At 43.5% G+C, this 11,956-nt stretch overlaps 1 protein-coding gene across 1 annotated transcript in view; it reads left to right on the top strand.

Moving 5' to 3' along the window:
- scfd2 (sec1 family domain containing 2) overlaps positions 1-11,956 on the top strand; it is a 122,228-nt gene that overhangs the window by 99,542 nt on the left and 10,730 nt on the right. Inside the window, 1 exon segment of the mRNA XM_032526005.1 lies at positions 3,427-3,572. Coding sequence (XP_032381896.1) covers positions 3,427-3,572 — 146 coding nt within the window.

The raw sequence follows: 11,956 nt of genomic DNA, 5'->3' as shown, positions 1-11,956 counted from the left end.
CAAAGTGCTTTACACAAAAACAGATAAAACACAAGAATAAAACTTACAGTGCAGTATAAGAAATTAAACATTAAAGACATACACAAAGTTAACAAAATAAAAGCAGATTAAAGACAAGAATAAAAGTTACAGTGCAGGATAAGAAATTGAAAAATGTGCATAATCATATAAAGTCAATAAATTATGGTCGACAGTCAGACAGGTGGCTTTTAAATAATTCAATTTTAGTATCAAATCATAACGAGTTATCTCGAGACACTTTACAGATAGACTAGGTCTAGACCACACTCTATACTTTATAAAGATTGGATTTGAACAACTCGGAATCCCGCTTGCACGTGTGCGTGAGAGCCATCAGCCAGTGTGTGGTGCGGTGCCGTTATGGTGGGTGGCGTGCGTGGCGGTGTCGCGTGAGATGAATTCAGCCACAGGTGTTCAGCCTCGCAGCCATGCTGGATGGGCGCCAGCACCTGGTGCTGCTCTTGAACAGGATCTGCTGTGCCACGATCAACATCTAGACCACAGGTTTGCCTCAGCCTGCCGCAGCCCCAGAACTGGTCCTGGAACTGCACTGCATGCTTTTGGCAACAAGTCAACCCGCTCCAAAATAGCAGACCCGTAAGCACAGATTTACACACCTGCTCCTATAGCTAACCCTTATAATGGATCTAGCAAGGGAACTCCTGCCACAAACACATAGAATATACCCCCCAACCTAAGCAGTAGGTGTCAACCTGATTACTGCCTTATCGTGTCACTGCATTTACGTCGTATTTGCATGTTGTATTTTCCCATTTTCTTGTATCATAGAGTTCTTAAGCAGTATAAATGCTCTGAGACAAACATCTGTTGTAGTTTGTTTTGTAGGGTGCCTTTCTCCTCCGCGGGTGTCTGGAAAGATAAGACCCACATCTGAGTGAGTCTTCACGCTCTGCTCCGTCAAATGGCCCTGCTGTTATTCCTGAGAGTTTACCTCCCAGCCAGGGCAGAGCCAACCGCCGGGCCAGGCACTTTACATTCCCCAAGACAGAAACTCCAAAACAAAGATTTGCCGTGCTAAATTTGTTATAGTCTACATGGGACGGCGAAGGAACTAACAGAGAACAAATCCAAGGAGATTAAAACTTGACAAAGTCAAGCTGTTCAGTTGACGTTATTTAAATGTGCTGATATTGACATATTTAACATACACAGTGTTACAAATCCAATGAAGCAAAGTATTCATGCAGGTCAGATTTCAGCCTTGTAAGAGTTAACAGTCAGTAACAGCAGTAACAGTCAGTGAATTAAGTCACTTTTTCCACATGTCTTTTAACTGTCATGTATTACTCACTTTAATGGTTTCTGTCTGTGCTTTCATTTCAAAGTAGGGCTGTATGATGTAATAATAATATTTTTTTATTCAGTGTGGGAAATTACAATTTATACTGTTTTGTTAGTAATCACTACACATACACACACACACACACACACACACACACGCATGCTCAGGACCTATTCATGCACAAAAGGAGAGATGGCAGAATGAGTTGGCTGCCAGTGCCCTGAGCAGTTGGGGGGGGGGTACGGTGCCTTGCTCAAGAGCCCCTAGCAGTGCCGTACGGGAACTTGAACCAGCGACCCTCCGGTTCCCAACCCAACTCCCTATGGACCGAGATAGATGGATAGATGGATAGATAGATGGATGGATGTTTATTGATCCCAAGAAAAATGGGAAATTTCGTTGTTACCGCAGCAAAATCAGTCACAAAGCACAGAATAGAAATATAAATGAAATACTAGGAAAAAAATATACATACATACAATATACATGAAATAATAATATGAATAAAGTAAAAAGAACAAATATTTGAATATGTACAGGATGGGGAAACAAAAATGTGCAACTGCTTAAATAATATGCAAAAGTTAAAATGTACGCTAGATGTAAATAAACCAATTGTGCATTAGTGTGATGTTGTGCTTAACCTGTATTGTGTTTTATTTTTTTATGTGTTGCCCTCAGCTAATTTTGTTGCAGGTCATCAAAAAGTTTCAATTGTGTTTACTATGGTGCATTAGCCTGGAAATCTAGACACACCCTAGCGGCAGCAAATGTAATTTGCAGCCATGGTCGTCAAGTAACTCTCCGTTGGCTTGCGAGCTGGAAAAACCAAATTCTGGTCCGGCCAATCACATCGTGTATAGAGTCGGTGGGCGGGCTTAACATAAGGATGGCAGAGTTGCAACAATTCTGTGTGAATTCTATATGTTACATTGAAAACAAAGCTCTGACTACGTCACCTTCTTCGCTGCTCTGATTGGTTGGAGCGCTATCCTATTGCCTGCAGAGGGGATTTGAAAGACAACAATTAGTCCCGCTCCTCGGATTGAGCCCGGCCAATGGGGAGTTCCCAGACCCAACATCTTGATGGCTTGTCAGGCTAATGGTGCATGGTCCCTTACAAAGGAGTCAGCATATAGGCCAGTGTGAAGAAGTGTTTGTACACCTCAGAGTGGACCAACAGAGACTGAGAGGAGGACACATTAAGTGGCTTTTGTAGTTTTAACCTTCTTATCCCAGCACCAAGTTCAAAGCATCTGACTGGGAGGAAGTGGGAGCTTAAAGTTCCAGTCAGTGAACAGTTTGTCATTGGCTGAAAATGATTCTTTTAAAAATCCACATATGCTACATTGCTTTGTAAAAAGCACCATCTGACGTAACTATGCTGATTTGCACCTCTGATGGTGGAGTGAGTTATCGTCCTTGTTCTTTGTTTTGAGCCTTTCAGAGTTAGCTTAGCTTAGTTTGGGTTTATTCAGGTTTCTATTTCTTTATACCACAGCTGACTGTCCTGTTAACAGAAGGCAGCTACATTCCTGAGCAGCGCCAGAGGAAAGCCCGGGTGCCAGAGTGCAGACCTACTTTGCCCACAGCTCTGTAAACACCCTGCTTGGCTACTATCCTCTGTCTTCTTTCACAGTCACTCTGTCCTCTCTCACTCTGTCCTCTGTTTGCTTCACTCTCTGTTTTTCTCCTTTTATCTCATGCTGTGTCACATTGGGTTTATTTCGCAGCAGGCCCTTGCTTCCCTACGCACTTCTTTAGAAAGGAGGGAACATTCAGCCTTTGATTAGACGGCAGTGTTTTCTGCTGGAATAAAGCAGCTCTTGTCCTCTCGCTGCCATGCGTTTACCTTGATAATTGGTTCCAGCGCACACCCAGCTGAGAAAATGACCCGCAAAAAGCAAGATGTTTGCAGATGCAATTGTTTTTCTGCATGTTTGGCTTTCTTCTGATTTTATGTGAATCAGGTGTACAACCTGTCACACTACAGTGATGCATTCTTACAAAGCCAAACCATTTCCCTCTGTTGTCACACTCTTGACATTATATGATTCCGTTTTTTTTTCCCATTTAGTAAGTAGGTGTGTTTTTGTTGCCAGGTTGTGCGAACCCAGAGGAGCTGACCACAGAGCGAGCCCATTCCACGGTGGAGGAGATGTTCAAGACGCTCCGAGGTCTGAGCCACACCAGAGACCACCTCAAGCACCTGCGCTCGGTCTACACCCCCAGCGATGGAATTCACCAGGTCTTAGACACACAAACACAGACTGTCAACATCAGAACACACACACACACCACTAGAGCTGGGACCATATGCTTTTGTCCTGATTTGATTATTTCACAATACGTGGGTACCGATTAGTTTTGTATTGCAATTCGATAGTATTGAGTTTTGCGATTGTTCTTTAACAGAAACAAAAGTTGAATAATACACTTCTAGAGACAATATATCATGAGTTTCTAAAAACTAATTGTTGATAATAATGCACTTCACATGTCAGTCTGACATTTATTTAAGTACATAGTCTTGCATTGCCAGACCTTCCTCCACAGCGCCATGGAGGAGGGTCTGGCTAGTCCACGCTGCAATCCAAGATGGGAGAAAACCTGCTCTGGTTTATTGGCTTTTCTTTAAACCAATCACAATTGTCATGGTTGGTGCTAAGCGCTGGATGGAGCCACAGTGGCTCTGCAAGAAACTCAGATTGGACAGATAGTCTAGCTAGCTGTCTGGATTTACCCTGCAGAGATCGGAGGACCAGGTAACCATAGTCCTCAGATTGGACAGATATCTAGCTAGCTGTCTGGATTTACCGAGAGACCTGAGGACCAGGAACCATAGTCCTCAGATGGACAGATAGTAGCTAGCTGTGGGATTTACTGCAGAGATCTGAGGACCAGGTAACCATAGTCCTCAGATTGGACAGATAGTCTAGCTAGCTGTCTGGGTTTACCCTGCAGAGATCTGAGGACCAGGTAACCATAGTCCTCAGATTGACAGATAGTTAGCTAGCTGTCTGGGTTACCCTGCAGAGATCTGAGGACAGGTAACCATAGTCCTCAGATTGGACAGATAGTCTAGCTAGCTGTCTGGATTTACCCTGCAGAGATCTGAGGACCAGGTAACCCCTAGTCTAGGATTGGACAGATAGTCTAGCTAGCTGTCTGGATTTACCCTGCAGAGATCTGAGGAACATAACGTAACCATAGTCCTCAGAAATCCACCAAAGTTTAAAATTCGGCAACGGCACAATCCCAGAAGTGGAAGGTTGTGGATATAGAGTAAGAAGTACATAACATGGATTCTCTGCATTTTTAGCTTCCGCTCTGTTTTGCCGATGGGATGTAGTCACCGTCAGCAGTCCCGTATAAACAGAAAATATTTAGGTGAATTGTTGGTAATAAAATAAATAAATAAAAAACTTTGATTCTATGGAAAACAATCGATTTTCACAATAAATCAAGATACATAAGATTTCTGATATTATTTTTTTCCCCACTCCTACACACCACACATACTTGGTGTTGTAGGCTAGTTCCCTTTAGGTAGACAAATCCAACACGTCTTTTCTCTGATCTTTTCAGTCAAGGCAGTCGCAAGCACATCAACTGCAATCCACCATTGCAGCTCCAGCAACAGAACTTTATTCCCCAGCACTCCTAAGAAAGGCAGAGTAATTAGTTATCATTGTTCCTTACACCCAACTGGTTTTCCTTGTGTTTTCTTTACCTTCTTTTTTGCACTCTTGCTGTAACACAGGCACAGACTTACCAGAGCATCCCTGACATTACTGCTTTTGTCTTCAGGACAGTCAACAGTTCGGCTTCACCATCAATGTCCTTCACCCTGATTGGGTAGCTTTTAAAAAAATATTGTACTGTATGTTAGGAGCATAAAGGTTAGTCGATGAAAGCTCAGGACACTTGACACTTTCTTTCTTTAGAGGTCTTAAATATTTGCAAATCACACGGACATAAACAAACTGGAGATGAGCTTGAACAAAAGCTTTACCAGCAGGCACTTCTTTGTCCTTCTCTTTGTGTCTTTTATTGTCTCTGGAACCTCCTTTAAATGATCTGGATGGTGTCTTTTATTGTCCCAATTCTTACATAAGCCATTTTTCGCCAATCATAAAGCCTTGGGGTGCAAAGCCTTGTTCTCATTGGAGGAGCTGAAGGTCTAGTGTTCATCCGGATTGTGACATAACATGTTTGAAATGTTTCAAGCTGTAAAACAATTTTATCCATCTTCATGCTATTTCACAAGTTTTAGCCATGTGTTTTCAGCAGTATTCAATAGGTGACCATATTTAGATTTCCAAAAAAGAAGACACTCGGCCCGGCCTCAAAACACAAATTCAGACAGGCTTCTCAGAGGTTACAGAACTTGCTATACTCTGCCTCAATGGTATAAAAATAACTTATATGATGAAATAAAATATGTTACAACCTGTAACAAAATAATAGTTCTTTTCAATAAATAAATGTGAAATAATGTTCTAAATATGACCTATTCTGTGTCAGCTTCAGAATCCAGCTTCAACTAAATATCTCTTAAAACCTTTTCAATGTAACAAGATCAGGTTTGTCAGTGTCCATGTGGGCTTTGAGATCTCCGGCACCTTTGTTAGACACTGAAACATATGTGCTAACTTTGCACACGGTGCACTTTACCTCCCACTTGTCCCGACCGGGACGGTACGTGGAAAGTTTTTTTTTCAGTTCAACTGTGAAGCTGCACTTACGCTTCAGCAATTTGTGTGTAATGCTACGCCGCTGTCTGATCTGCCCACTGAATGTGCTCCCTGTATGTGCCCCTGTCTGATCTGCTCCCTGTATGTGCTCCCTGTCTGATCTGTTCCCTGTCTGATCCCTGTATGTGCCCACTGAATGTGCTCCCTGTCTGATCTGCTCCCTGTATGTGCTCCTTGTATGTGTTCCCTGTCTGATCTGATCCCTGTATGTGCTCCCTGTCTGATCTGTTCCCTGTCTGATCCCTGTATGTGCTCGCTGTATGTGCCCCTGTCTGATCTGCTCCCTGTATGTGCTCGCTGTATATGCCCCTGTCTGATCTGCTCCCTGTATGTGCTCCCTGTATGTGCTCCCTGTCTGATCCACTCCCTGTATGTGCTCCCTGTCTGATCTGCTCCCTATCTGATCTGCTCCCTGTATGTGCCCCTGTCTGATCCACTCCCTGTATGTGCTCCCTGTCTGATCTGCTCCCTATCTGATCTGCTCCCTGTATGTGCCCCTGTCTGATCTGCTCCCTGTATGTGCTCCCTGTCTGATCCACTCCCTGTATGTGAGCAGCCTCTCGTACTGTAGTACTGTAGTACTGTAGTATTGTGTGCTGAGCGCCAGGCAATTTAAGTACACGCTTAGTGAAAAACAGTGAAAAACTGACATTTTCATGAATTTGTAACCCCCCGACGCCCCAGACATTATGTAAAAAGTGGACATGTCTGAGCAAAAGAGGATGTTTGGTCACCCTCATATTTGCACACTAAATATGAAACTACACCGCTAGCAGCTGGCTAACCTAGCTTAGCTCAAGGATTGGGAGTAGTAACGTACTAGAGTTTCTGCTGGTTGCCAGGCAACTGAAAGCTAATTGGTTGCTGGCAGTAGGTTCATTTCTAGCATGCAGACGTGAGAGTGGTATCAATCTTCTCGTCTAACTCTCAGCAGGAAAGAGAATAATGTGTCTCCCAAAATGTCCAACTATTCCCATGCAGCTATGAGAACATACTAAATGCAGTCAATGTACGTTGAAATCACTTTTTTTATTCAGCCTCAGAAGAAAAAGCGAAATCTGAGTGGTAATTCTCTCTAATCGTCAGAAGGTTGTAGTGCTGAATCTCATTAGTCCATCTCAGTGGATCATTACATCATGTCATCTTTGTCAAACTGATTGTCTGTGTGTGTGTGTGTGTGTGTGTGTGTGTGTGTGTGGTGTGTGTGTGTGTGTGTGTGTGTGTGTGTGTGTGTGTGTGTGTGTGTGTGTGTCAACAACCTTGCGTTTCTGTTGGGACAGAACTGTCTGTCCCTGCCCCTGCTGGATTTCATGTAGAAGGAGAACAGCGTGATTTCTGCCAGCTACCTCAAGACGTTAGAAATCCATCAGCATCTCTCAGTACTCATCCTCCCCACCAATAAAGCCAATACCTGTTGGTCAAGATGTCTTCCTCTCATGAAATAGTTCCCCCAGAGAGTCCCCCCTTTTCCTTCTCGGGGGTAAGACTGAAAAATGACCTGTCAGCGGTAGGTCGATCGTTTTACATTTACCTTCCCGCTGTTTATTTAAATGCAGCATTACATTTACTAGAGAAAATGGATTCTGTGAAATTGATGAAAACATCACAGCTCCTTCGATGGCTCCGATCACGCTTTGTTTATCCCAGTCATAATTAATCAGACCGGCAGACAGCAGCACTCGTATGCCTTTCCCTCCACATGTAATCCCGTTGTGGAGCTGCATAAAAATTGCACATTTGCTGATTACATATCATGCTGGGAGTAAATGAACACTGAAGAATTTCCTGGGGGGGAAAAAACACATCAATGAAGGCTGTGTGACGGAGCCTATAACAGCTGGCATCTTAAGCGCTCTATCTAGCTATTGACCTGAGCGGAGGGGGGAGGGGCTTGATTGCTTGCCTGCTAATGAGACAAGGGGAGAGTTTCATAACCAATCATAAGCTGTAGTAACAAGAAATCCTGGTCTACTCTGAGAAATTATGGCTACATGTGGGAGCATACACACTCATGACTTCCTACCAAAGGGAAAGTCAATAGGCACGTTAGAGGAAGCTGTGAGGTGTAAAATTGATTATATCTATAATAAACATTCTCTCTATTGGCTTCAACCTTTTAGCCAATACCGACTCAGTTGTACGTGAGGACTGTGTGAAGCAAAACTTAAGGGTTGGGATTGAAAACAAAAAAAAAACGCTGTAATCTACTTCATTATAGATTTGACAAGATTCCGCTGCATCCAGTCAAATTTATAATTAAGTTCTCCAGTGTGGCTCTTATTTGTTTTTGTGAATTTTTTGAACATGTAAAAAAAAAAAAACACACAATGTTTTGTGCTCGTCTTTACAGCCAAAAACAGAACATTTTCAGTGGTGCTTTGGCACAGCGCCTCCTAAACTGGTGCTACCGCATCGATAACAACATGGCGGAGATCCGAGAAGTTACTGCTGTACCTGGTGGGTGGAGACATAGACACTGTATGCTCTGATAGGAGGGGGGTTGGGTGGGATAATTCAAATGTTTCAAAGACGGCCCTGCCAATGTTGACCAGCTCACCCGGAGACTGAAGGCAAAGGACATTCAGAAACCGTATCTCACTCAAAACAGCAGGGATGCTTTTTTCCAAGTTTGTATGTGTGTGGAAGACACAAAATAACCCCCCAAATCCCAGACGTTTATTTATGACATGGGCACTTTGAATGAAGTGAACTTAAAGACATTTAATGGACCACAATCAAGACTTTTCTCATTTCAATCCTTTAAGAATAATTCAACTAGAGCCCGACCAATATATTGGCAGGCCGATGTTATCGGCATTTCTCGATCTATCGGTATCGGCAAAAGAAAAGAAATCAAATGTTTTTTTTAAATATTCATTCATCCGAATCATTTATAATGACAAAGAAATTATTCTGATAAATGAACGTTTAAAAAATTAAAACGGACTGCCAACCATGTTATGTTAACCGTGTTGACGTTGCATAGTCTGTCCACCAGAGGACGCTCTACAACATCACGATTATTGGTGGCGTTGCATAGTCTGTCCACCAAAGGACGCTCTACAATGTCCCTGGTACTTATTTTTTTAAATACAGGTATGTATTGGCCGATATATCGGCATATCAGATTTTTAAATAACCAAATATTTGTATCAGTATTGGCCTAAAAAATCCTTTATTGGTCGGGCTCTGCATTCAACTTTTTTTTCCAGAAGCCAGTGACTTCCCTGGAGCCTTGTTGTCACTGTGAGGTTGCCAGACAACCAGCAGAGACTCCAGGAAGTCATTGTGCCCTGATAAGAAATAGTCCGGCCAATAACTTCCTGTGAAACCACAAATTGCCATTTTTACACCTTTTGTATCGGCCTCGGTCTTTGTATGGAATAAACAAGCGGGACGGGACATTTTAACTACTGAGCTTTCGGGGGGACACGCTGTACTCTTTCTTAAATGAGATGTGTAGTACAACTTTGTGTTATGATTTTGACAACAAACACATTCCAGTCCGTTCTGTTCTTTGCTGAGTGTTTTTGATGTTGTCACATTAATTTGTTCATCCATCTCTATGCAAAAAAACATTTGTGGGAAAACTGATACTCACGTGCGTGTGCGTGTGCGTGTGTGTGTGTGTGTGTGTGTGTGTGTGTGTGTGTGTGTGTGTGTGTGTATGTACATGTGTCTGTGTGTTTAGATTAATATTTAAGCTCTGGCATTATCATATGACTAATTATTATAGTTTGGGTGCCTGTGGTGGTGAAATGGGATTGCTTTTAGCTTTTTAGGATAGCGTATGAAAATGGAGCGTGTGGTGTGCGTGACTGTGGGCCGGATGGCTTGTTTATGGCTGCGAGGCTGTTGGTTGTGTATGTGCTTGCCTGAGGCTGTTATTTAATCGGAGGTGAATCATTAATGTGTTTACTCACAGCTTAATTTGTGCAGGCTGACCCATGCGTTAAAGTCATGTTGGTAGAGGTAAACGTTGGACAGCAGGATTTCCCCAGGACTAATTTGGCTGCTCCTCTGGGGCTGAATGAGGGGGAGTTGAGAATGATGCATACTGATACTCTGTATTGAGGCGAGAGTATGCCTGTGGGCAGAAACAACTGGATGCATTAGCATTTGGACAAGAGTGTGTGTATGTGTATGTGTGTGTTTGTGTAGTTCCTAAATCAACAGTTTGGGCGATGGAGTCTTTGCTGAGTGTCCAGATGTTCCAACAACATCCAGAGGACAGGTTGTGTCCCATGCCTCGCTCATATTTTGGGATATAGCCTTGATGTGTCACTAACTCTGGCCTCATGTAAAATAAGGCAAGTAATCCAGTGCTCCAGGACTGGAAAATACGGTATTCAGATGCTCTATTTTAAGACTTCTGCTATCCAGAGTACTCAAATAAAGCTCTCCCAAGGCTTATCTGGGTGTTTATTGTTCTCTGATACAGCAAACTTCTCTCCCATGAAAAGAAAACTCTGTTAGCTTTGAGACCTATAAATGGTAGCTTCTGTTCTGGGTAGCTGGGCAGAAAAAGCTGAGTCACTGTCACTTTTTTTCACCTTTTAATAATATCAAAATCTATTTGTGAGGCTTTAGTTGAGGTTCTGCAGTTCAGCTCCTTCAAGGACATTCCAATTTTTTGAAACCTCTAATTGCTTTTCACTGTCAGAACGACTGGGAAAAGTAATGAAGTGTTGCACATGAACGCTAGGCAGCTCATAACTATGGAAAAGTGAGCCAGGTGCTGTTGACTGTTTTTGGAGAGGTAGATCCTGTCATATGATGGTGTTCATAGTAAAACTATGACTGTTTTTCATCAGCTCGTACACTCTCAGCTTAATCTAAAGTAAGCTAAAGTATGGCTGACCTTTAGCTTACTAACCCTTACTTTCCTACCCTCCTCTATTGCTAGGAAAACAAGACTGCAGCCATGCTAGCAGCTCTGTGAGGGTGTGCTACTTGCTAACATGCTCACAATGACCATGCTGACATGTCTGGCAGGTGTAATGTTTAACGTGCTCACCATCTCAGTTTAGCTGAGATAAACGTTACTGTCTTTCGAGATTTTTTTACATCCTGGTACGCCATGCTGCATCCTACTGTGCCCTGTAACGACCTGCAGTGACCTGCTACGCCCTGTTACGTCCTGCTACATCCTGCTACGCCATGCTGCATCCTACTGTGCCCTGTAACGCCCTGCAGTGACCTGCTACGCCCTGTTACGTCCTGCTACGTCCTGCTACATCCTGCTACGCCATGCTGCATCCTACTGTGCCCTGTAACGCCCTGCAGTGACCTGCTACGCCCTGTTAAGTCCTGCCACGCCCTGCTACGTCCTGCTACATCCTGCTACGCCATGCTGCATCCTACTGTGCCCTGTAACGCCCTGCAGTGACCTGCTACGCCCTGTTACGTCCTGCTACATCCTGCTACGCCATGCGGCATCCTACTGTGCCCTGTAACGCCCTGCAGTGACCTCTGCTACGCCCTGTTAAGTCCTGCTACGCCTGCTACTTCCTGCCACCCTGCTACTCCCAATGCTTTTGCATCCCCCTACTATAATGTGTCCCTGTAACGCCCTGCAGTGACCTGCTACGCCCTGTTACGCCCAGCTACATCCTGCTGTGCCATGAACTACTACAAACTACTATTTCTAGTCACTGTTCTCTTATCTTTATTGTGACTGTTATTGCCACTACTCAGTACACCCCCACCGTCAGACTCCGCCCACCAAGAGCCTCGGTCTGTCCCAGGTTTCTTCCTAAAAGGAGTTTTTCCTCGCCACTGTCGCATTTAATGCTCGCTCTTGGGTTGTTGGCAAATTATAGAGTGTGGTCTAGACTACTCTATCTGCGAAGTGTCTTGAGATAACTCTTGTTAA

Source organism: Etheostoma spectabile, chromosome 9, assembly GCF_008692095.1.
Source record: "Etheostoma spectabile isolate EspeVRDwgs_2016 chromosome 9, UIUC_Espe_1.0, whole genome shotgun sequence".
NCBI lineage: Eukaryota > Metazoa > Chordata > Actinopteri > Perciformes > Percidae > Etheostoma > Etheostoma spectabile.
Note: the sequence above shows the minus strand (reverse complement) of the source record. Positions and strands in the feature narration are given on the sequence as shown.